This window comes from Gossypium hirsutum, chromosome A05, assembly GCF_007990345.1.
Source record: "Gossypium hirsutum isolate 1008001.06 chromosome A05, Gossypium_hirsutum_v2.1, whole genome shotgun sequence".
NCBI classification, from domain to species: domain Eukaryota; kingdom Viridiplantae; phylum Streptophyta; class Magnoliopsida; order Malvales; family Malvaceae; genus Gossypium; species Gossypium hirsutum.
Genome location: NC_053428.1, coordinates 12,090,742 through 12,115,492, shown reverse-complemented (window position 1 = coordinate 12,115,492; position 24,751 = coordinate 12,090,742). Strand labels below are relative to the sequence as shown.

The 24,751-nt window shown below is 33.0% G+C and overlaps 4 protein-coding genes and 1 pseudogene across 6 annotated transcripts; 1 reads left to right on the top strand and 4 right to left on the bottom strand.

Annotated features, from left to right (window-relative positions):
- Nucleotides 1-778: 778 nt before the first annotated feature.
- LOC107906476 (acyl-protein thioesterase 2) lies at nt 779-4,821 on the bottom strand. The gene is made up of 9 exons (XM_016833470.2): nt 4,083-4,821; nt 3,803-3,917; nt 2,722-2,758; nt 2,440-2,509; nt 2,237-2,341; nt 1,704-1,854; nt 1,510-1,592; nt 1,281-1,374; nt 779-1,184 (listed from the first exon to the last, which is right to left on the bottom strand). The coding sequence occupies exons 1-9, from the start codon at nt 4,111-4,113 to the stop codon at nt 1,100-1,102; spliced, it is 771 nt and encodes a 256-aa protein (XP_016688959.2). The 5' UTR covers nt 4,114-4,821; the 3' UTR covers nt 779-1,099.
- A 3,785-nt stretch (nt 4,822-8,606) lies between these two features.
- LOC121229343 (cytochrome c oxidase subunit 5b-2, mitochondrial) lies at nt 8,607-13,170 on the bottom strand. 2 transcript variants are annotated; one of them, XR_005927073.1, is made up of 5 exons: nt 10,475-10,804; nt 10,311-10,364; nt 9,705-9,784; nt 8,818-9,016; nt 8,607-8,729 (listed from the first exon to the last, which is right to left on the bottom strand). XR_005927073.1 is itself a non-coding variant. In XM_041113416.1 (4 exons), the coding sequence occupies exons 1-4, from the start codon at nt 10,607-10,609 to the stop codon at nt 9,004-9,006; spliced, it is 282 nt and encodes a 93-aa protein (XP_040969350.1). In that variant the 5' UTR covers nt 10,610-13,170; the 3' UTR covers nt 8,607-9,003. The 2 variants fall into 2 exon arrangements, 1 of the variants encoding a protein (XP_040969350.1); XM_041113416.1 differs by having other exon boundaries at nt 8,607-9,016; nt 10,475-13,170.
- Nucleotides 13,171-13,227: 57 nt separating this feature from the next.
- Nucleotides 13,228-13,775, bottom strand: LOC107906474 (uncharacterized; annotated as a pseudogene).
- A 1,463-nt stretch (nt 13,776-15,238) lies between these two features.
- LOC121229342 (probable histone H2A variant 3) lies at nt 15,239-18,475 on the top strand. Its single transcript, XM_041113415.1, has 2 exons — nt 15,239-15,885; nt 18,035-18,475. The coding sequence occupies exons 1-2, from the start codon at nt 15,778-15,780 to the stop codon at nt 18,329-18,331; spliced, it is 405 nt and encodes a 134-aa protein (XP_040969349.1). The 5' UTR covers nt 15,239-15,777; the 3' UTR covers nt 18,332-18,475.
- A 405-nt stretch (nt 18,476-18,880) lies between these two features.
- LOC107906472 (protein ANTI-SILENCING 1) lies at nt 18,881-24,326 on the bottom strand. 2 transcript variants are annotated; one of them, XM_016833468.2, is made up of 12 exons: nt 23,663-24,326; nt 23,211-23,382; nt 22,939-23,121; nt 22,523-22,854; nt 22,400-22,426; nt 21,950-22,042; nt 21,129-21,207; nt 20,899-20,989; nt 20,149-20,254; nt 19,897-20,013; nt 19,306-19,379; nt 18,881-19,183 (listed from the first exon to the last, which is right to left on the bottom strand). In XM_016833468.2, the coding sequence occupies exons 1-11, from the start codon at nt 24,014-24,016 to the stop codon at nt 19,323-19,325; spliced, it is 1,611 nt and encodes a 536-aa protein (XP_016688957.2). In that variant the 5' UTR covers nt 24,017-24,326; the 3' UTR covers nt 18,881-19,183; nt 19,306-19,322. The 2 variants fall into 2 exon arrangements, with proteins under 2 accessions (XP_016688957.2, XP_016688956.2); XM_016833467.2 differs by having other exon boundaries at nt 18,881-19,379.
- Nucleotides 24,327-24,751: the final 425 nt, after the last annotated feature.

Below are 24,751 nucleotides of genomic sequence, written 5' to 3'. Positions count from 1 at the left end.
ATGACCTGAGCCTGAGGGTACCGCCGTTGAACACAAAGAGACATCAGTGATGACATTTTCACAAGAGCTGGAAAGAAATGGTGAAATGGTTTAAGGTTAGGGGTTTGTTAAATGTAAGACACTGTCTGACAAGTATTTGCTTTGACTTGAAAAACATTATAGTTTGATGAAATTTATTTTACACAAACAAACAGTGAAAAGTTTTAGGAGATTTTTTTTTAAAAATATTTCCACCGGAAGAAGCACGACCTTGATGTCCAACATCACGTACATGAAATAGGGAGAAGGAAATGTTCATTTTCTTTTGTTTTTAATATTTTTATTTATTGAAGTGTATGGTGAGGTTTAGGGTGCCACCAAATTTCCCATATAACTGTCACATGGATTATATAATCAGTGAATCCCCATTGAAACGCAAAGCTAAGAATTAAAGCTCAGCTTGTCTGATCTTCATTAAGAGCTGCATCAATGGCCTTTCATAACAATGAAGGAAAAAAGGCAAAAAAAGAAAAAAGAAAAGTAACTTTTTAAGTACATTAGGAGAAACATTACTGGTAAATTTGGTAAAGCCCAAAGATAAAGAAGGCGACCATCAGTTGTCTTGTCTTACAATTTTGAGGGATTCACATGAAAGGAGAGGTCGATGTTTGATGCTTGCTGGCTAGTTGTTGTTCTGTTTCTTCTTTTCCTTCCCAAGTATAGGACTTGTTCTATGAGGTATAAGTGAAAGTCCCATAGTTTTGCTACAACAAACTGCGCTTAAGTTTTGACATGTATATATCATAATCGAGAGTTAAAGTTTCTGGATATGGAAATAGAAAATGGATGCCACTAATTTCACATTTCACATTATAACCCATACCAAATTGCTGTGAACGCATTCAAAACTTTATTTTCAGCACAGCTAAAAAAAAAATACAAGAGACAAAAGGGGATATAAAGAGGGCTATTTCAACTATACCATATACCCTAGCAACCCATTTTGTTAAACTACCTTATTTATACATATGCAGTTTTATCTCTCTTTCTCCAACATTATTGTTTCCCTCTTCTGTTCTTCTTCCATTAGCTTCTACTATAAACCGGTGCCGTGCTACAGTTAACGAGATCCCTCAAGCCCCAGCCTTGCTGTAAGCCAATTGCAGACCTCATCCATCTCTTTAGGGACTGTGTAATGTCCAATCCTGAACACCCAAATCAACCAATACTTCAGATCATGCATGGTTTGTCAATTAGCAATGAGCTGTAATTACTGTTATTGCAGAAACATATGCAGTTACCCTTCATAGGTTTTAAAAGTGAGGTTTCGGAATCCTGCTATACTCAATGATTGGGCACATTTTTCTCCATTCTTGTAAGGGACAACATCATCGCCTTCAATAGATATTATAGGAGGATCAGATCATGTTAAACATGGTACGGAGAAATTTAATGCTTGTCCGCAAAGCCTTTGAACTGTGAGATGAAGTAGGTTGCAATACTTGCTTAAACGAGACATAAGACACTTACAGGTTCCATGGCTAAGCAAAATAGGCAAGGATGCAGCACGCCTTGCGGCTTCACTGGATACTTCTATTTTGTTCCTTAATCCCCTGCCAAGCAAATAGCTAATCTCATGCTTGCATGTCAAAGAAGTAGAAAACATGACATGAAATAGTTTACAAATGACTTCTTTAGAAAAGTAATCCCGCAAGATGCCATACCTTGAACCTGGAAGCCATCCACTTAGTCCAACAACTGCCCTTAGGCTGATGGGGTATGGGTTTCCATTTCCATACCTTCCAAGAGCATAAGCGGTTGCAGAGTAGAGGGCCATTGCAGCACCCATACTAAAGCCTCCGATACCGACCTTAACTGTCATAACAAAGTTGACATGATGGTAAGTATTTAAAACATCAATTTATATATCGTCTTAATATTCTATACAGTTAACGAAATGAAACATTAGACAATGGCACAAAGACCAAAAGACTACAGTCTGGGGGAGGAGGATAAATAGTGCATAAGATAGCATATTCCATCATTAGTAAATGTTTATTTCTAACTCAAGTCTAAACTTTATTCAAAAATTAAGAACTGAAAAAGGGGTAAAAATTAAACCGCTACTTCATTTGCAGGTATTGATTTGAAGTTCAATTTAAAGCATTTTTTTAGTTTATTGTTGAAAGAAATTTGCGTTAGAATCTTGTAGGATACATCTTTTTGTTGATAACAAAACTAAAGCCTTCGAAAATACCATCAGATGGCTCTGATGACAAGAAGTTTGCAATATGTGCCGCTGAAGCATCTAAACCTTCCCAATCATCCGGACCATCTTCTGAAAGCTCACCAGCATCAAACCCTGATGCAAGCAATTAAAAAAAATATTATATCAGTGGCAAGCATTACAAAATAGTGCTTATTTCAAAACTAGATTAAAAGAACCAAAAATTAACTTACATGCAGTGCAAGGAAATCCCCCAAGAATGGCCACAGGACGAGTAGGAGCGGTGGGGCAAATCCATTTTATCTGAAACAATAGAATCAAGAGAAATATATAAGAATTATTTCTCTTGAACTATTCATGTCTGACATAGATACGGTTACAGGTACAGGAATGACTCTGCGAGAACTTCCTAGATATATGCTTCAAATCCACAACATTCATAACTGAATCAAAGTAACAAAGAAGCAATATGTGTATCAGAAAGCATAATTTTTAATTTATGAAAGCATCCTTACATTTGGTAGAGGAAGGCTTTCCAAAATCTGGGACCAGCTGCAACGCAACAGGAAGAAAGATAAGGATAAAAATGCTAGTTTTCTAATTGACTTTCTGTGCTCTATTCTCAGCTACACATGAAAATGCAACAGGAGATAAAGCTTCTCTATTTTTTTTTTTTGAAAAAGAAAATAAGGAAATAAAAACTTTCTCAAATACTGGGAAGAGGTCATAATATGAGAGCAGTAAGCATTCCAAAGGCAAAATAGCTGCAAATTTGCCACTCTTGTCCATGCAAGGTGATAAAGAGTAAAAAGCTAGTGATAAAAACCTGTTTTACCTTGAATCTAGAATTTGTGCTTTATTGCTGTGGGATTAAGTAAAAAAGAGTCTAGAAACACAAATAATAATAAACAAACATGAATATCCTTAGCCAAAAAGATAAATAACGTTTTGTCAATTTGGCATGAGAAAATCAAGTTAAGTTTGTGGTCCGGTATCTATGAACATGGAATATACTCATTTTCACATCTAGAGGCTTTCCCAAATTGAGCTTAACACTCAGATGAGACAAATAAAGAAGAATAATATAATGAATATTATTATTTCACAGCTGCACTGCTTTCTCCAATCTCCATCCAACTTATTCCATTTAATAGTACAATGAAAAGAAAGCATAACAACTCTACAGTGAAAAGCATAGCATGATATGGCCCCTCTTATAAATAAATCATGCTGACATTCTCAAACAACTTTTCTTCTTTAATGATTCAGAAAGTCCAATCTTCTGATACAGGATTTTTGCTTAAATTCAAAAGGATGGCACAAAACCGTATGTCTGTTTATGGTTCTCATGTTTGGGATGGGATAGTCTCGATTCAATGAATGAAGTTTATAGAAAAAGCGATTGACACCCTGGTTGTCCCATATGGATATGAACTAGATACTAAAGGACACATATCATGCTTCTTCAGCAGATTGTTTGTAGTAAACGAAGTGACAAATGCAGGAGTTTTGTAAATCCAAAGATGGGTTTATTTGATAATCAAAAAGGCAATACAGCCACTGAATAATGAGAGGATAAAAGAGAAGCAATAATACCTAGAACCATTGTCACCAAGGCCATGAAGCCAGACTATAGTTGCCTGGTGTTTTCCTTTTGGTCGAACAACATGCGTCCTTCCAAAGTCGAATGTCTTTCTAGCAGTTCCACTACCTAAAAAAATGGCACCCATAAAAGGTTAAGTTCAAAGAAGAAAAAACATTAATTTGAGAACTTATAAATGAATCCAATAATTAAAAGGCATCATCAATCCCTATATATATCTGACAGAAATTAATGCAATGAGAAAAAGGAGTAAACACAAAGAAAGCAGCAAACCGGAGCCGACGGTCTGATATGAATAACTCATGTTTTTGTTTTCCTAGTACTTGTGAGAATGCAGTAAAGAGCAGGCCAAAGTGTGAGGTGACACAATGAAGAAAACCCAGAAGGGGTATTGCCTATTTATAAGCAGGAAGGGCAATGTGAAAATGGAATAAAACAGGTGAATATTGAGTGCAGCTGGCTACAAACTCAGCCTAAAAATTGCCTAGAAAACTCAAAAAGGAGCGAAGGAAAGGGCATCCTTGAAAAGGAAGGCAAGGACAAAAGCAAATGATCTTTTCAATAGTAGAGAGAATCCGAGCAGAACAGAGCGCCAGCACTCCATCATCCATCCCCTTAATAGAGATTTGCAATATAGAGAGAATCTATGCTTGTGGGCAGTGGCCATACAATAAAGCAAAATCCCCTACAACAACTCAACAGAATATTACTGAAAACAATAAAAAGAATAATCAAAATTTGAAAAAAAATAAAAAGATAAATCTTTTCTTTCAATCATTTGTTTATGAATTCTTTGATGATTTGATCGATACCCATTAACAATAAAAACTCAGAAAAATTTCAACTTTCATACATCCGTACAAATTCATGGTATAATGGGAAATATACTGAAAGGTTCCATGACTCATGACTAGATACATACACATGTATACATGCGTACAGAAATATGTATAAACTAATTACATTCTCTTTTTTTGAGGGGGATTTTTCGTATATATTTTGTAAAGTTTGCTTTTTTGTTCTCTCTCTCTCCTCTCTCTCTATATATATATATTAGTATTGTAAAGTCTACCAACCTCAATTTGTTTGTGGAAGAGACAGCAAGAAAAGAAAAGCATGTGATCCTCTATCTTCCTTTTCTGCTTGCCACCATTATTTTTGGTTTGCTCAGTTCCCACCATAAAAGTTTTGTTTTCCTTCATTTTTATGCAAAGGTTAACATGAAAATATTGACTTAAAAAAAAAGGAATTTTTATTTATTTGCTATGCTGGAAGCAACATAGATGCTAAAAAGCCTATTTACTATTACTAATACCATTGGAAATTGCAGAGTTGCAGACCCACTATTTAACTGGTCTCATATTCATTCATATCAATGTTGTCTCTGAACCCATGTTGTTCCATCACTTTTGTACCTAACAAAATGCAACCTCCAAAGAAATTTAGGTTTGGTGGATTTCATCCAATCCAACTAATGTCACGACACACATGCAAACTCTATATTTAACTGGTTTGACTAAAGGGGAACATATTGCTGACATGGCAAGCGACAATTGGTTTATGGTGTTGAATGCTCACATCTCATTACCTTATAGGTCAACTTTTCAGTAATTTTTTCCCCATGTTGTCTAGAAAACAATGAGGCCCAACTTTTTCATTGTCAACTCCTTTACCCCTACTTGCTACCAAACACTCATTTGGGGCAAGCATCAATGTCAACAAGTATATATACATATTACACGCACTCACATTGGAATGATGCTTAATCTTTTGGGTTTAGTTCATTCATTCTTTAGGTTATTATGAGTGATAAACAACATATGCTGTTGGCACTACCTCTGTGTGTTGCCTAATTTATTACTAATATAAAAAGTCCGCTTACCTGATGTTTATAGGTATTGGATAAAGCTTGTTTATTATTTGATTTGAAATCTGGGAAAACCAATGGTTTTAACATCACACATATATATATGAGAACAAAGAAAGCGGCTTTATTTGGAGTAACTTGTTTGTATAAAGCTATTTAGACAACATACTATTTTACCAAAAGGATAACAACATACTATTATTTTTTTTCTTTTTCCCTTTTTTTTTGTCATTTCAAGCCATTTATATTCATATAAATGGGAGAAAACAGTTGTACATAAATATACATATTATATGTTTGTAACCATATTCGTAGTTTTTGCATTTTAGATGCAACGGAAAACAGAAATGAGAAAACTTAAAGTAGTACTGTTGCAGAGCTGGATAAAACTTGGGGGAAGAAATTTCATACGTATATACAAGGGCAAAGGTAGGAATCTTTTATCGGGAACAGGATAAAAATAAAAATAAAAAGATCATGCTAAAAGGACTAAGCTAAATTATTAATTTCTAAAAGGGGCTAAAAACAAAAATTCTCTATTTTATCGGAGAGGGCTCAAAGCCCTTGTCTGCCATCTTTCGATTCGCCCCGTATGTCTAACACTCACCCAAATCTAGGTCATTTAGTTAAGAGTATAGGTCGAAAAGCAGGTTCTCATGTAAGCATGGACTGAGCTTGCTCCACAACAGTTCGGAAACATATAGAATTTATAGAAGGTTTAGGGTTCTTTTTGTCCTTAACAATTTAATTAGTGAATATAGGTTAAAAGATTAGGGTACCAACATTTTTCCAAAAATCAAAGTTGGGCGCAGTCAGAGGCAGACAAATGGAAAAGCTGCACATTTAGTACCTCTAAAAAAATAATTTTGCAATTAAGTCACTTTAGCCTCTTTGTTAAATGAAATTATATTTTTGGCCCTATTATAAATTAATAAATCAATTTGATCTCTTTTAACACAACAGTTTTTAGCTTTGCCTCCAAAAATTTTGTGAATTTATCTCGACCCCAACACGATATTCCTCGCAATGTGAACGAAGATATAGAATTAGTTCTTAAATTTAAATGGGATATTGACATATCATATGTATGGATTCTTTTTATGTTTCTTAAAAAAAGATTGTGTTCATATTTTTATCTTTACATCTTATACATAATCGAAAATTATTATAAAAATATAATTCTCTAAATATATCACTTTTTTTTAAATGAGTTTATACCTACATTATTATATATATATATATCATTTGTTAAGATCAATACAAAGAGAGAATCATAAATATAAGAAAAATTCACACAACCAGCATTACAAATTTGACAATCTAACTACATGCAAAAGGCATTGATGTAATATATAAACTGTGGGTCTAATTGGACGGCCCCTAGAACTTGTAAGTCTTTTCAGAAAGCAGAAGATAAATGATTCGAGAGGCTGCTATTCCATTACTGGGATTCACACTCTCTTGTTTTCGGGTTTGTTTGTTTTAAGTTTAAAACTACAGTCAAATACTAAAAAGAATAAAATCTATTTGTTATAGTACAAATGGATTAAGAATTAAAATAAAGTGTACTATATGGTACATTGTGAGTCTCAATTATTTTTTAAAAAAAATATTTATTTATTTAAATTTTAGAAGTTTCAAGATATAAATAATTTTAAATGTTTATTATATATTTATTATTTATACCATATAAAATATGTTATGTCAGATTGACATATTTTATAACATTAAAAATGAACACGGTTAACACAGCAAGAACCTTCACATTTGGACTAGGGATGATCGGTTGTAGCTTAAATGTTAAAATTGATTTATTGAGTCTTGCTAACCGATGTTCCTAGTGCACTTTGTGGGGTAAGTTAATGTAGTATTATATTAATAATATTATATCATTTCTATAATAATAATAATAATAAAGACAATATTGTAGCAAATGCGAACGTTAAACAATTTTATTATAAACTTAAATATTGAGGAAGGAGATGTGATAGTGAAGACTTGAAATGGCAATATAAAAGCTTTAACCGGAAAGTGAGGGGATTTTTTAATCTAATTCTTTTTTGTTTTTGGTTTTTTCGTTGTCGTTGTAATCTCTAGCAAATTAATATGAATAATAAGATATTGCAGAATTCTAGAGGAAAGACGATTAGAATACACGTTGCAGAGAATATGAATGTCACTTTCTTCAGGTTTCATTTTCCTGTCCTTTGTATTTGTTGTTTTTAGCTTCTAATCCATGCACGCTTTTGTTTTAGAAAATGGCTAAGAGTGAAAGATACAAAATTGGTTTAGTGAATCTCAATGGGTTAATTTGATTACAAACTTTTAAAATCAAATTAATTTACACATTAAATGATTTTAAGTTTTTTGAATGAATAGACTTGGTTAAATTATGATGGCTAAAAACGGATTTTAATTGGCCATAGTTTCAAGTAGGCTCATTCATTTAACCAATATTTCAAAATCATGTTGGTGTAATTAATACAATTAATCGAGTATTGAGAACAACTCATTAACTAATGCATTAGTCAAATAGGATCGTCTGAATTCATTAATTGGGTTTAATGGAAAATGACTCACCCTTGATTTTTGTAGGGAAGAAAAGAAAATTGACAAACTAGAAGAAACTAAAAATTATGCCCTTCAAGCTGCTCGATAAACCAATTAATCTGAATTTTTTTAAATATATATATACACACATATTAATGCTGGGAACATTCAGCATTTTAAATTTTTATTTAATTTAATGCAAGATGAACACACCCTTACTCAAAACGGAAATAGAAATATATAAATCTTCTTCACCATGATATAAAACCGTATTTAATAAAACTGCGTGAGATAACAATTCCCAACTGACAAGGACATTGATCTGAGCTAAGGGAATATTTTGGGTACTGACTGAGAGATGAAAAAGAAAATGGAGCATCTGATGAAAAGTTACCAGTGAATTTCAGATTCAATATTCCAAAGTTACGCCAGCAAAACCAGAATAATGGTTTAACGCCAGCAAGTTTCTTTCACGAAAGAATGGAAAGGCAGCCATAGATTATCTGCCAACGCATTAAAAGTTCACCTAAGAAGATTCATAGTTCAAACAGACCACCGTCTCTAGATTGCCCAAAAAAGAAAAAGTCATACCATCTCAAATGTTGCGAGGGCAACTGCCGCCCAATTGGAATCAAACAAGACATGAAGATTTTAGCATTTGAAGGTGCACCGTATACTGGACATCATTCCATCTTACTCCAATTTTATTCCAATAGGAACAACTGAGTTGCAATAAATGATGATCGTCTCCATGTCCATCCGGAGGTCCTCCAGGACCTACAACTTCCAACTGCAAAATAACAGTGGAAATAGTTAGGAAAACCCTAAATGTGGGAAACAACCGAATTCTGCACAGGTTCAACAAGGCTGGAAGAGTAAGAATGCCATTTCATTCATTTTCCTAATTGCTTTAGAGGGCAATAGACTAAGGGAATGGAATGAAAGCGTCCAGGACTCGCTTCAGTCATAGCATTGGAGCCACAACCTTAGTTTCAAACTTTTGGGCTTTGGGTGGCAAAAAAAAATCAGATAAGAGTTGTAGTTCCAATTACTCCCTTCAGGTACGGTCTAGATATCTTAAAACATTTACAACTCAATCTAAAAAATATTTGTTTGTTGCATTCACTGATCATATTTACAGAATTACAGATGAAGTAACCAGAACCCAGCTGACCAAAGTAATACCCATATATATATAAGCTATTTATTGCACCATCTGGTTTTTCAACCATGCTAGTTGACTATAGCCTAGAGGCCTAACTGAGAATAATACTAATACTATTTATTTATTCCATAACTCCCCACATCATTAACAACTAATTCAGAGTTTTTGGTGAATTCATGAATGGGCTAACAGAAACCTCTAAGCTGGATATGGGTCCAACGAATACAAAGAAATTGATATTGGATGTGAAATCAAATATATCAGCTTAATCTAAAGAAAAATCAATGTTTTCTAATTCAAGATATCCACTCACCACAAAATACTGTGAACAAACTGGACACTCATGCAGCTTGCCTTTCTCCAGCCAAAACCAAACACCATCCTGCTCATCCTCTGCATTTTTTAAACAGGTAAATCAAATGAGCTTCACTATTGTTCAAGCAGAATAGAAATTTTGTAAAATTATGAGGAAAACATACAAGAACAACCTTAGTTCGAACTTATACAAGCAAAAACTAAGTTAACAGAAAATTGGAAGGCAATTCAAATAAGTTAACAACATCGAAAAGAGTGTGGCAATAGTACAAAATAATGCACCTGTTAACATCTTCTGGTATATAATTTACTTGCATTATGAAAAACCAAATAACAGTTTTAAGTATAAATAGCTTCACGAAATATCACCATTAGGTAAAAGGCAAACCATCTAAATGGAAGTGCACAAAATTCCAAGCACTTGAAGCCATGTAGAAAACCACAAACAAACAGAATAAAAGAATGAATGCAACAAAGAACACAGCAGAAAAATTGTTTTCACTAATTAAAACGCCGTCTGTCATTGTTTCCATATGATATAATGCACATGGTCAAACACGAGTTCTTCTATTGTAATACACTGTCAAAGGCATTACATACTAACCTTTGTGCCAAAAGGACCGACAGGATTGTTTACATCTTCAAGGATTTTCTTTCCCTAAAGAAAGGCAAAAAAAAAAAAAGGATATCAAAATTTAGTCATAATGTTTAGAAGTTACAACAATATACTCGACAATTTGAATCAGACACCGTAAGAGGAAACATCACCTCAAGCTCAGCAGCAAGCTCCTCGCGCTCATGACCAGTGGCGATGGGCATTACATCCTCAACCCTCTTTTTCACATGTGTATACAACCAATCAAATAAAAAACAAAAACAGGAAATCAATATCGGATACCCCATCGACAATATGCTTTTCAAATAAATAACTAAACTCAAACTTCTATCTTCTTCGTAATTTCGAAGCCCATTAATTAATGATGATTTAAGATATTCATACAGATATAAATGAACACTTATATAATTTATAAGACTCTACCTAACGGATGCAATGCTTAAAACCAAAATGAATCGTTGAGAGTGATATAAGGAAATTAGAGTTACCTGACCCGGCAGCTAAGTGGCGAGTGAGGAGCGATGAGGAAGGCAAGAAACGGAACATTTGAACTGAAGCAGCGGCGTTTTAGAAGGGGATCGGCGTGGAACTGTGGCTAGGGTTTTTAGTTGTGGAATCAGTAGCCTTCTCCACATAGTTCTGAATTCAAAGATCTGAAGGTTTTAATTTTGGTGATCACGCCCCAGCTTCTTTTGAGAAATATCAAACAATAAAAACGATTTTGTTTTTCACTTTCAGTGCCAAAAGAGAGAGGACAGATTCGGAAAATGTGGAAGCTGACGTTGCCGATGATTGGGTTAACTGTATGTTTTCTTCGGGTCACGCTGGCTCTTGCAAACTTTCCGGGAATTTTGGGCTCTCGGTGCGGTTCGAATTTATAGGCTTGGTGAGGTTCAGGTGGGAAATTGCCACCCCAACAAAGGAAGATATTTGGAGGCACATAAGACGGGAGATTTAAGAAAGATCCAATGTAAATCTAACTTTTTATTGGTTTGGACAGTTTAGAAATGTTATTATGATTTCTCTTTTCTTGATAATTTATATATCTATTATTATATATGGATAGTTATCTTTCAAATATGAATTTAAACTCAACTTCAATGAGAAAATAAAATAAGAGTACTTAATAACGTATCTTTATAAATCAAGAACTATGAGATTGTTCTTTTTATTTTGGATGACCTTTTTTTCATCAAATTAAGATTGTGTTTTTTGATTGGAGAATGATATTTTAAAATTGGAACAATTTTTTAAAAATATGTTTGTTTAATGATTTTGTGTAAATGGTAGAATTTCTTCAAATCATTTTTAAAAAATTATTTTAATGAAGAAAATTTAATATAAATTATATTTATTATAAAATATTATATGATTACTTTTTTTTGACAATCAAAATTTATTTTAAAATATAGTAATATTTTACATAGATTTAATAAATCAATACCTAATTAGAATTTAATTTGAAGTTACATTAAAAATTTATAGTAAAAGAATGGAGCAAGAAGGGGTAAGTAAGGTTAAGCGATCTTTGAAAAAATATTTTTATATTATTAAAATATTCATATTATATACGTAAAATATTCATTACAAAATATTTATAAAATGTAATAGTATAGAAATTTCAATAAAATATTAAGAATGTTATTTAAAATTTTAAATTATTATTGATATTAAAAAATTAAATAAAAATATTTTATTAAAACAAATTATTATATTAATATTTTATAATATGATTAATTATAAACATGTATGTTTAAGAACATTAACACTTACAATAATTGAGGTTAATATTTAATATTTTAAATTTTAAATTTAATTATTATATTTAGTTTTGCTTAAGTTTTATATAAAAATTAAGTAAAATTCGTTATCAACTACCTCTTAATAGATCTACAAAATACCGAAAATCAATTACTAGGCTTGCTCAAATGAATATATTAAGAAACCAAAAAATACTTCCTTAGGAAACTTTTTTGAGTAGTGTTGTCTTTTTTCAAAATGTGAAGTCATAGAAACCGTATATACATATATTGTAAATCATTGTTCATAAACAAGCACACTCTAAACTTATTATGTATTCGGCCAAAAGAAACATATTCATAAATCACTTAATAAATTGTTTTTTATTTTAATTATCAGGTAATTATTAATATTTTTATTTTATTATTTCATATACAAAGAAATGTGTTTAATTTTTCCTTTATCTAAAATTTCTAAATTTTTTATTTATTACTAGAAATAATGAAAATATAATATTTTGAAAGTAGAGTAAATTTAGATTGTAATGTTACTCCTATTGTAAGCGATTAGACCTTTCCCTACACCAATGAACGGGCTCCCTAATTGGGTTTTTGACGAGTTATGTTGGTAGCCAGCGTTGATTGCTAGGGTCTGCCATGGAGGCAACTTTTCTGTGAAGATTATTGGAAGGAACAGCCCACTCGAAGCACATCAATTTTGATTCAATGAATATTTAAGGGAGACATGTGATAAAAGAGCTTTTGTTTTAGATTCAATGAATTACTTTTCCTTCTGGGTTATGCATGAGTTTTATGTTTTACTCCAATTGTTTGAACGTGTAAAGATACTGGATAGTTCGCCGTATCAATTTATGACGAACTCAGATTATGAAATTCTTTCAATCCATGAGAGATGCACCTTAGTACCAGATAATCCACTACTTTATTCAACCACAGAGATCGGAGGGACCCGCACACCTGGACAAAGCTGACGTGGAAAGATCTATATTAGTATACCATAAAAAAAGATCATCCTCCACGTCATCAAAAAGGGCACTCACAACGACTATGGGTCCCACCATATACGAGGCGACGGAAGTCACTCATCGACTCCGTAACACCTAAAGATACAAATGCATCACCGATCCTACGGTCTAAAATCAATATTACAAAGCACAATCAACTTTCTTTCCTCGAAACTGACACAAACACTAAACATAACCCAGATTTCCGACGAATATAATAAAAAAACAACAACGCAGGATTCAGGATTTCCACATAGATTTTCATTTCGACAAATTATTCTTACCGTTAACCCGGCAATTATTAGGCCTCAATCACATACCGGCCAACCCGACGTATCGGACGCAAGACGAGACGCGATCGCCGAGTGGTACATCATATCGTGAAACGACGCGTTCTCCATTGTCTTCCTGCGAAGTTGCTTCGCTTTCTCCTCGGTGAAGCACCTGAGCGTGGATTTGGATCTGGATCGACCCGGATCTTAGTCCGATTCGGATACTTCAGGATTTCTCTCCGATGTGACGCCGATATGGCCATCGTTGAGGTAATCGGGGTTGGAGGACAACCCGAAGAGGGGAGCCCACCAGGAGGAGGAAGAAACGGGTTTTCTGCGACTTGGATCGGGTCTTTGAAGTGAACCGGATGAGGCCCGGATCGGGGTTGAGAGGGAGAATGCAAGAGTTGTCGCCATGGAAAACAAAGAGTTTCTCAGAGAGAGAGGTGAGAGCTTTTGGTAAATGAAGCAGAGGGGAAAAGACCACCATTAGGTCTTGTGGATTGAGATCGGGAAAATATCCTCTGCGGTCTACAAGGGCTAGGCTCGTTGGAACCTTTTGTGGTATGAGGGTATATTAGGCACAGTGGAAAAATCTTAGCCCTATGGTTGGTGGGTTACACAAGTATTACAGTCGGAACGACTAGAGAATATTGAAGCTCTTGAAAAAAGGTGAAAAAGTGGATAAGATAGGACACGTGGACTGCATGGAAGAGAGTGCGGAGGGACTTATTTATTTTGGATTTATTTGTGCACTTTTTTTTATGGTAAGCTGTCACAAAAAAGTGCAAAATGGGGACATGACGGAGTCGTCAAGGAAGGGTTTCTTTTGCCCCAAAAAGATTATTTTAATTTCCTATAAATTAAATATAATAAAAATCACATTTCCAATCAATTATGAATTGACCGTTAAAAGTTCTTTTCATCGTTTATTAGGATGAGAAATTAATTTCCTTCTCCATATTCTTGAATTTTATATTTTCTTTATTGTATTTTAATTTTCTATTACTCCATTTTTGCTCCTTATCTCACTAGGCCTTGGACACAATTGCGTAACTTGGATTCACAGTTCCTGATGTCATTAAAATGGAAAATTATTTATTTAAATATTTAAAAAGAAAGTTAAAATTTAAATTAATAAAAATAAAAATATATTTTATCTCTTTAAAAATAATAAAAAATTAATTTATTTCTTTTAAATTATAAAAATAATAATTATTAAAATTTTAAATTTTAAATTTAAAATTTAAAATTTAAAATTTAATTTCCATCCTTCTAAAAAATATTTTGACTTTCCCCTAAACATGTGACTTGTGCACTCTAAACCAAGCTCATAAAGCCGAAAATTGAGACACCAAAAATATGTAGAACATATGGATGATTATTTTATAAAGATGATGGATTCGATGTGTATTACACATTTTTACAATTTTTTATATTATTAATATTTAAGTATTTTTGGTATTTTCATTTATATCGATGATACAAATTTAATTTTGAATTAAAAATCTGATTCGAAATTTTTGTATATATTAATAATTTATTAGTTGATTTATAAAAATATTGATAATATAAAATTTTATAAAGTACATGAGATAATTTTTATTTGATTATTTTCAAAAAATAAAAAATTCTCTATATATTTATTTTACTTTTTTATATGAAAATGGAGGATAAATTGTTCAAATATTGAACCAAAAATCTGATATCAACAAACTTAACTTCAATGAATTTTTTAGTTTTTGACCCATAGGTTGATTTGGCATTTATTTACTATTAATTTTGTCCTTTCAAATACAATTTCAATACATTTGGATTAAATTTTTATTTCTCTATAAATATACTTCAATTTTTTATTTTACTTCTCAGTAAAATTCCAAAGTGTTTAAATTCTTCTCTCTTTTTTTTTACAATTTCCTTAAAATTTAAAAAAATATGTATATAAATTATTTATCTAAGTGAAGCCTTCTTCTATTATAAAATAATGGAGTTCTTAGATTCATAATCCTTACACATTAAAATGATATAATAAATAAATTATTATGTCGAGAAAAATTTGAAGATTTACAAGTATTTAATTTAAAATATTATTTATATTAATATAATTAAATTTAAATAAAAATAGTTTACTTAAAAGGCAATTTCCAAGCATACGAGTGTAATCCACCTTTTAAAAGATGAAGTTTGGATCCGATTCAATTTGGGCCGGATATTGTGAAGGTCTCATTGGGAAATTTCATTCCTCTCTTCTTATTGCAGTCCAAAGGACAACTTTATTCATAAGCCTATTTTCTCCTCTTCTCTTCAAATCAACGTTATCAATTTCTCGCCTTTTCTTCCCAAGCAAAGCACATATTTTCCAACAGGTAAACAAAATTAATTATTCAATAAATAAAAACCCTAAGTAATTTTGGTGGAAATGTCGGGTAAAGGAGCGAAAGGGTTGATTACGGCTGGCAAATCCGCCAAAGACAAAGATAAGGACAAGAAGAAACCCATCTCTCGCTCATCTCGTGCTGGTCTCCAGGTCCCTCTCTCTCTGTGTCCCCGCCCCCCGGGGGTTAATTTTCAGTTTGAATCAGCTGTTTCTTTTTTATTGCTTTTGTTTTCGTGTATTAGATTTGTACTTATGAAGCATTCTCCAATTCCTGCCAAAAATATAGTTTCAGGTCAAGAAACGGAGATTTTTCTTTGTTAAGTTATTATCATGTCGATTTCCGTGCAATTGTTAATATTTATGTATTTATTTGAGAAGAAGGCTTTCTAAAATTATTAGAGGAATTATTTAAGCGGGAATTTGCATTAGTGTTTTGCTGTTTCTTTTTTAAATCTGCCTGATCTATTGCATCATATGGAAATGAATGTTTTTTTTTTTTTTTTGCTATGTTAAGGCATAATTTTAAATATTGGCTTTTGATGCAAGTCCAATCGTCATAGCACGTTTCTGTTCATTTTGATTTCTGGGTCCCATGGTCTTGCTAAATGCCCTCTATAAATAAAAGCTTATAGTTTTAATTTTATTGTAATGGACGGCACTGAAGGCAGCCATTGCCTCTGTTGATGTTTGGATTGAGCTTATGAACAATTGTGCTTTTTGTGGATTGCCTTCATTCATCAAAATATTTACATGTTTTATGATATTAGTTGTTGCAAAGGGGACAGTGTTCTATGAATAATTATGGTCCTGAGTTCTGCCTTATTAATTGTCATTTACATGATGAGGGCCCAAAAAAGGGGGGGGGGAAGCTGGGTTGGGGAGTTGGGAAAATTTGTTTATGTTGATAACAGTGGTTTGCCTTATCATCGAAACCTTCAATTGTCATAGCGTTTTAGATCTGTGTGCAATTCTTATTCCAAGGAGCTGGGGAAATTTTTGTGAATAATGGTTGAGAGTATGTTTTGTAAGAAAATCTACTTTATAACTTTTGCTTCAATCAGACTACTAGGTTTCAGGATATGCTGGTTTAAATTCCTCTTATCTCCCACTTGGTTTGTTTTTTTTACTGTCTGATATCGTAATAGTTGCATTAAGTTTAGCAAATTGGTTTTTTCAACATAAGATATTTTTTTAGTTTCTCTTGCTTCTCTAATGTTATTTAAAAGAGCATGAGGTACACAAACAAAATATCAGCTTTGAAATTATAACCATTAATGAAGTTTGTGGGCAATTTTATGGAGGACCGATGCACAACAAGAATTTTGCTTGCTCCCTATAGTGGCTTAGTTGGTTTTGAGGTACCTTATGGGAACAACTAAAATGAACAATTTAGTTATTGCTTTGGTAAAACTATCTTGCATTAGTAAAAGTACATATAAGGTTGAATTTTTTAGTGATAGAAATATTTTCACGGGGAAGGAGAATGCATTTTTCTTTCCTAATCTAGATTAACAATTTATTCCAAAATTCTATTTGTGGATGGCCACTATATGGTATGTTCTGGCAAAGGAGCGTTAAGAGTCAGTTGTTGGAAAATAGGCTCAAGCAATATAACCACTTGCTACATTGAAATTTTGCCTATTAAAGCCACATGATAGGTGATTTTGTGACCATACTAAAAGTAGCATTCTGTTACATAAAATTTTTTCAATTTCGAAGTTGTCCATATTGTTGAAGAACATTAAAGGGATGCCTATTAAGTTCTTGTCAATAGTGATAACTGATATGCGTGTTAGTTGTATGAGATGTCTTATTCCACATTGAGAGCTCTTAACTCGTTCCACCTTGATATTGGTTTTGCTATCCTTTCAGACTCATAATTGTTTTGATCACCCTCTACTATCACCTAATACCCTGAACTTGTGCTAATTGGTTGTATTCTTCATAAATTTTCGATAGACTAAGTATTGCTAGGAAGCTTTTCGATGGACGTTTTAGTACCTTGAACTTGTCTTTCTTCTTAGCTAAATGTAGCTGTTTTTTTTTTTTTTTTTTTTTTTGGTTAATGAGTTATGAAGTCTCCCAAATCAGCATAATTCTCCACGTTTGAAGTGAGGCTGTATTCTGCATCTGTTTTGGATAAATTGGGTTTTCTGTATGTGATGAGGCATAAATCATCATCTTTAAGATGGAAGATAGACTGGATATTTCATTACACTTTGTTCTCTAGTAGATGTACAGTTAATTCATTGAAGTTATAATGAGATGATTCTTATTGTATTGTATGCACTCAATGTAGTTCCCGGTGGGTCGTGTCCACCGTCTGTTGAAGACAAGAGTTAATGCACATGGAAGGGTTGGAGCAACAGCTGCTGTATATACTGCTGCCATACTGGAGTACCTGACTGCAGAGGTGCTAGAACTGGCAGGTAACGCAAGCAAGGATCTGAAGGTTAAGCGTATAACGCCTAGGCATTTGCAGCTTGCAATTCGGGGTGACGAAGAACTTGATACCTTGATCAAGGGAACCATAGCCGGAGGTGGTGTTATCCCGCACATTCACAAGTCGCTTATCAACAAATCCTCTAAGGAGTAGTGTATGTTAATTGGTTTCTCTGTTGGATTTTGTTTGTAGCCATATTAAGCTCTGAAAAATGTTTTTGGGGCCTGCTTGTTTCTGGACAAGGTGGATAAATTGTTTTCGAGAAGCTAATTATGGAAAATTTAAGGATTTGAATTAGAAAGATGGCTTCAAGTTGCGATTCTAATACATACCGCTGATATGTTTTTATGGAAAATTTAAAGGATTTGAATTAGAAAGATGGCTTTAAGGATCTGAGATCCATTGCTTCAATTTTATTCATTGATCTCCCTTTGCTCAATTTTTCTGCCATGCCATTATTCTTCATGTAAGAGTAAATAACGTTATCGTTACTTGTTCATGAAATCACACAAAACTTAAATACGATAGATTCATGCCTCTTAGTCCCGTGTAAGGAAAATTATCATTTTAATAATTTGGTGATTAAAGAGCCAGATGACACTGAATGTAAGACCCAAAAACTTGAATTACCAATAATATATTTCCCTCCATAGGACTATGAATCTAAGTCATAATAATCTTATCGTGAGAAATAAATGTTCATAAACTGAAGGAATTTTTTACTTGTACATTGATAAGCGTATTGACATAGTTCAGCTGGAAACTGGGAGGTAGCCAAATAGGATTCGGAAAGAACTTGCACACAAAAATTGGAAGATCTCATCCCATTTCTAATTTCACAAACTCCCCTAACCTAGCTGAGTTTGACTCTACAAGTATTGTATGCTAATCCAAAATAAAGGCCACCCCTATCGCATGCATCTCGTCTGCCTAGATATCTCCTCTCATTGCTTTTCAATCACCACTCACAAGTACGGTTTCACAACAAAAAAGTGAATCCCACACCTGAATATGGAGAATGATATGTGTATTAATGGGGTCCTAATCCGTATACATCTTAGCGATGCGTAAAAGCAAAATCCTTCCTGTAAGATTCGAACCCTGCCTGTATTTAGATATGTTAATACCTCCAAATGGTTGCTATCTACTGCCATTTCATCTTTAGCTGGTTTCTAACAGCTTCTATCTCCTTTGCTTGTCGCTGTTGAGACAGGAGTTAGAAAACCAGAGATATAACAATCTTGAAACCAGTAAAAATAGAAAAGGAACTATAATGTATGTAATTAAATCCAAATAGGTCATATTTAGAACAAAAAATTATAGGTAGGATAGGATAACATTGATGAGCAAATTGCAGGGGTGGCACTGGCCTTGGCCACCCAAAAATGGTAAAAGTTCAGTTTAGCCCCCTCAGAAAATTTTAAGTTACAGGTTAATACAATGGGAAAATTGGCTGGTAAATTGTCTCCATAACATCTACTTTTATAGCATGCTTATTTTAATCTTGTATAACCCCATTCTTATTTCCAAAACCTATTTTTACTAAAATTGTCTCCTCTTTTTTAGCTAAAATAACCAAAAATTCATTATAAATCAATTCTTAGTCTTTATTTTATACCTAAATAAACATTTAATCTTCATTTTGTGCTCAACTTTAAGGTTTAAGTTATATAAGCACGTAAGTAAATAGAAAGAAGTTAGGATGGCATTGGAAGCACCTCATGTAATGCCTTCCACCACATATCTGATTGTAGTTGCAGCAATCGCCATTCCATTCCCATATCAAATTCAATGTTATTGGGCTGAGAAGCATGTGATGTTGACTTTGCCTTTTTCTGGGATAAAAAAAAAAAGACATTTCAAATAGACCCTAATTATAAACAAATAAGCATAGTTAAAACGATATGAAAGAGAAGAGCAGATGATACTTCAACAAAGCATGAATTAGTTGATGCAAAAATTAAGTTTACCATATCTTCAGTCTGCCTTTGAAGTTGGAGTTTGTCAACGGTAAGATGGCCAACAAATCCCACTTTGGCACCCTTCCTCAAAGACTCTCTCCTCGCAATTAGTGGTCTGCAAGTAAAGAAAACCATTAGTAGTACTAGTAAACCTCTTCTGCCAACAAAGTAATACCTCAGTACGTTAATATATCAAGAACTCTATAAGGCAATTTACAATTTATGTATAATGAAAGTATGAACCAAAATGTTATTGATATTTACTAAAACATGTGGATATGCTAATACAGTGCTCTCACATGTGTTCAACTTAGGGTTTTCCTATCATCTTATATTAAGTTAAACAGTTTTTTCAGCTATTACCAGTTAGTTTTAGTCTAGATACTCAATGTAATATCAAAGCCTGAGTTCTATTCTATTTTATTGCCCCATGTGAGGTTGTCCACCTCTTGTGGGTTTGCCCATGTCTAAGCTCTTGCTGAACCACACGTCGAGAAATGTTATATCTCATATCAATTAAGTTTTGAGGTTCTTGTTATCTTATATTTAAGTCGAACATCTCCATGCTTATGTTGGGTGCTTAACAACGTATACAAAATTTTAAGTTCTTGTTGCAACCCTATCAATTACAACTTCCCCATTTTCTTTACTATTCTTTCCCTCTTCATCTGCAAGCAACAATCTAACTTGAAAGAAAATTTGTAAGTTTGCAAATGAAAAACAAGGAAAACAATCTAATATGATGAACTTATTAAATACCTCCCATCAGCTAGCATTAAGCATCTCTTCATTAATTGGAAAATTGCTGAGTTAGCTGCTTCTTTTGACTTGAATATGATAAGAGCCTTACCTATTCAAACACAGGATTGTTCTCACACTTTCAGGCTTGAAGTTGCAGAACAGATGACTCAAAGATCAATTACCAATGAGTTCATGTGATTGTTACACAAAGTTACTTTGAGCATGAAAGCCATAAGGAGGTGATGTACCATAGCAAGGGCAAGAAAATGTTGTCTGTTCTATCATTTTGGCCTCAACCTTCTCATTAAATGCATGCCAAACAAGATCCTGACAATGAAATTCCGGATAAACTAGTAAACAAAATGATGAGGAATATATATATTTGGGTCCAGGAAACTTCAACAAAGTCTCTTCTGCAAGATTATGATATACTTAGCATTTCCAAGCAGAATAGCAACATGCATGTGTAATTTAACAACTTTAATCTAAAATTTTATTCACAATAGTTTCATACCACACAAACTACTTTTTTGGGATTTGAGTAATCTATAATCTAGAACATATATAAGCATGATTTTGGAGAAACTTTTGAACCGAAGAAATGTTTTTTTATTATTTATTATATTACTAAATTAGCATTAAAATAATATTTTATTTTCATTGTAAAATTTTGAATATTAGAAAAATATTTTATTAAAATTAAAATTACACTTTCACTAAGATTTAACTTATTTGGTTTTGACTTGCACTTCAATAATGTAAAATTAGGACTCACCGTTGTAAAACAAATGCATTAACATTTAACATTTAAGTATTTTCATTCAGTTAGTAACTAAAATATCATTAAAAGAAAGTTCAAACTTCATTATTATTTTAATTCAAACTTTAATTATAATTTGGAAATTGTTTATTGTAGAAATATTTTAATTATGTTCAATGCTCTGAACAATATATTTACATTAATTACATGAATAAAAAATATTATTTAATGGATTAAAAAATAAACAAGTAAAATCACCAGCAAGGAATTTGACACTATGAACTAGTAACCAAGAAAAATATCACAAACCTCGACTTCTTCTGACGTGTAGGATGGATCCACATTTTCAAGTGAGACCAGACTACCTGATTCCTGAGCTCTCTCAAGTCTTTGCTCCCAAGGCTAATGAAATATAGGAGATAAAAAAAGATAAAACTTATCAAGAGATGATATTATCAACCAGTCTATCTCAAAAATGACCAATTTTCATGTTTAAACTTTAGCCTTAAGCTAATATACTTCATGCTATGAAAGTTATATATCACAAAAGAAGGTGAAACACCAAAAAGACTTCAAAGTAGCAAGGATAATGTTTACAAAAGATTATATGAATGGTAAACATCTGCTATGAACTATGTTGGGAGACATTTTAGAGATATGGTGACAAAAAAAAAGGATGAAGCAACTACATGAAAACTTGGAAAAACAACTAGAGAGAAAATAATGGTGAATGGTAATAGAAAAAAGGCTTCAACTCACTTGTTGCTCGAACCAATTCCTTCTATCCTGCAACAGTCAAAATGGAAGATATTAGAAGGGTTGACAAAGTCTTAAGAGAAACATACAAGTCGATATCTCATACTAAAAAGATGTGGAAAGTACATCATCTGGTACTCTTGAAACCTGTACAAGCTGATTATCAATGTTTATACCCCTATCATGTCCTACTTGACCATCAAAATTATGAACTTTATCATTTGTCCTCTCATCCAGAAAAAGCTTCCTCTTTTTGTAAGGCTGGACCTCATCAGTGCTAATAAGTGGATCTTTAGGAAATTTCACTTCAGCTTTATCAATTTCATCTCGAGCTTCGCACTGTGAGCTTCCGCTATGCTGAGTACTACTGTTAGAGTTGGATGTCTTAGGCCTTACTGGGATATTCTCACTTGGAAGATGCACTTGCTTGGTCATGCTAACTGGTTCTACCTTTGATTCTGAAAGTGCCAAGTGCAATCTAATTTCATCTAATTATTGAGTTTACGGATACATTATCAAAGAAAAGAATACATAGAAATCACCTTTCACCAATGAGCTTACTCTACTACCAGAATTATCATCTTTTACAGTAACACCATTTGATTTTGTTACTACTTTTATCTTGGAAGATAAATTTGGTCTTTGAGTTTGCCTCTTAACATTTGATTTGAGATTGATTCGGCCTAACAGCTTTTGTTCTGTTTTCTTGTTGAAGAAGTGCTCCACTGCAAACATTCAGAGAAACAAATAATCCTTCTACAGCATCGCTTGTGTTTATTTCAATCTAAAATTTCGGAGCAGATAATAATCTAACCTTTAACTCTATCCACCATATCAGGAAAAGTATCCGATATTGCAAGCTCTCCAACATCGAAATGGCAGCAGAAGAAATAGTCTGCCCGTCTCAAATCTGCTTCAGAATATGCTTGTGGATTCCTATGATCATTTGATGTGCAGACGACATTGCATTTTCCAACAATCGATTCCTACATGTGTAAAAACATGAAGATCATGCATAACTAATTTACATATTATCTTGATTGCCATAAAACTTACACTCAATTGCAAAAGCTGCACATTTTTATGATCGATCACAATCATCATGAGTAGTCAAAACGAGGCCTACTACAGAGTCAAACTATATAACAATCAAGACAAATAAATTGACACAAGAACAATTTCAAATGATGACTAAAATTATAAAAATAAGCAAAATAAAGAAAATGTTAGAACAAAATAAACAATAAAAACGGATGAGATAATTACCACGAGATTGATATTGGAAACCCCACGTCCATGACCCGAAGCCAAGAAAATCTCGTTCCATCGAGGCTCATAATCACCCAAATAGTTCCTGATTTCACTAGGACGCATAAACCAAACAACCTTAACTTTCTTAACATGGTCTGGACCCACAAACAACTTCACTAGTTTACCAATGGAAGCTTCGGGTTGTCCAAGGTCAAAGTAAACACAATCGTAAACAAAATACTCTTCACCCTTAAAGATAAAGGACTCGTAAAACATAATGTCGCTGTTCTTCGCTCCAGCCCTTATCGAAGTACCCCATTTGAACCCAAGGTTTTTTTCTTCTCGATGCTTCTCTCTGATATGTGACATTTTGCATTAACAAAAAACAAAGAAAACAAAAACAAAAACAAAAAGGGTGCATAAAAAAAAATACTTGTTCCTTTTTTTACAGTACAAGAACACAATGTTTACATGTTCACATTGTCGCTGTTCATGCAAAAAATACTTAAAAAACACATCCAAAATCACACAGAAAAAAAGAAAAAGGACTACAAACTACTAATATATTACATTATTACTAGAAAGAAAGGTAGGAAGGAAAACCCAAAAACGTAAAATGTATTCGGACTGAAGAAAGTGAGAATGAAATTGATTATTTTTTTTTGTTCTTTGGGGGGGGGGGGGGCTTTGTTTTTTGTTCAAGGAAGGAAGGGTGATACTGATACGGGGAGCATAAGTTTCTATTTGAAAATTAGTGATATGAAAAGCAGAAAGCAATTAAAGGCTGCAATGACAATGACAAGCTTCATGGAAAGGAAATTAACTGCTGAGTACAAATATATGTGAATATTATTCGTTTGGAACAATAAAATAAATTAAGGATGCCGCCTGTTTATAGAGTTCATGGGCGACTGGCCTAGGCTCAACCTTCGCCTGAATCACCCTACTCGCTACCAACGGGATCCACGCGCCTTTCTCTTACGGGCCTTTTAAAAAGAACTTTCTAGGAATTTTTAATGAAATTCTAGGGTTTTTTTTTACATGAATAATATAAAATAAATTAATATATATAAAAATAAGATAACAAAATAATATTTATAAAAA

Coding starts and splice junctions, on each gene's coding strand:
- LOC121229343 (XM_041113416.1), bottom strand. CDS start 10,609: ATGGGGTATCCGATATTGATTTCCTGTTTTTGTTTTTTATTTGATTGG. Junction 10,365..10,474: donor AGCTTGCTGCTGAGCTTGAG/GTGATGTTTCCT, acceptor GCCTTTCTTTAG/GGAAAGAAAATCCTTGAAGA. Junction 9,785..10,310: donor TCGGTCCTTTTGGCACAAAG/GTTAGTATGTAA, acceptor TAAAAAATGCAG/AGGATGAGCAGGATGGTGTT.
- LOC107906476 (XM_016833470.2), bottom strand. CDS start 4,113: ATGAGTTATTCATATCAGACCGTCGGCTCCG. Junction 1,855..2,236: donor GTCATCAGAGCCATCTGATG/GTATTTTCGAAG, acceptor TTGTTATGACAG/TTAAGGTCGGTATCGGAGGC. Junction 1,593..1,703: donor GGATGGCTTCCAGGTTCAAG/GTATGGCATCTT, acceptor TTTGCTTGGCAG/GGGATTAAGGAACAAAATAG.
- LOC107906472 (XM_016833467.2), bottom strand. CDS start 24,016: ATGTCACATATCAGAGAGAAGCATCGAGAAGAAAAAAACCTTGGGTTC. Junction 22,855..22,938: donor AGTAAGCTCATTGGTGAAAG/GTGATTTCTATG, acceptor TGGCACTTTCAG/AATCAAAGGTAGAACCAGTT. Junction 20,255..20,898: donor TTAATGCTAGCTGATGGGAG/GTATTTAATAAG, acceptor CTTTACTTGCAG/ACCACTAATTGCGAGGAGAG.
- LOC121229342 (XM_041113415.1), top strand. CDS start 15,778: ATGTCGGGTAAAGGAGCGAAAGGGTTGATTACGGCTGGCAAATCCGCC. Junction 15,886..18,034: donor CATCTCGTGCTGGTCTCCAG/GTCCCTCTCTCT, acceptor CACTCAATGTAG/TTCCCGGTGGGTCGTGTCCA.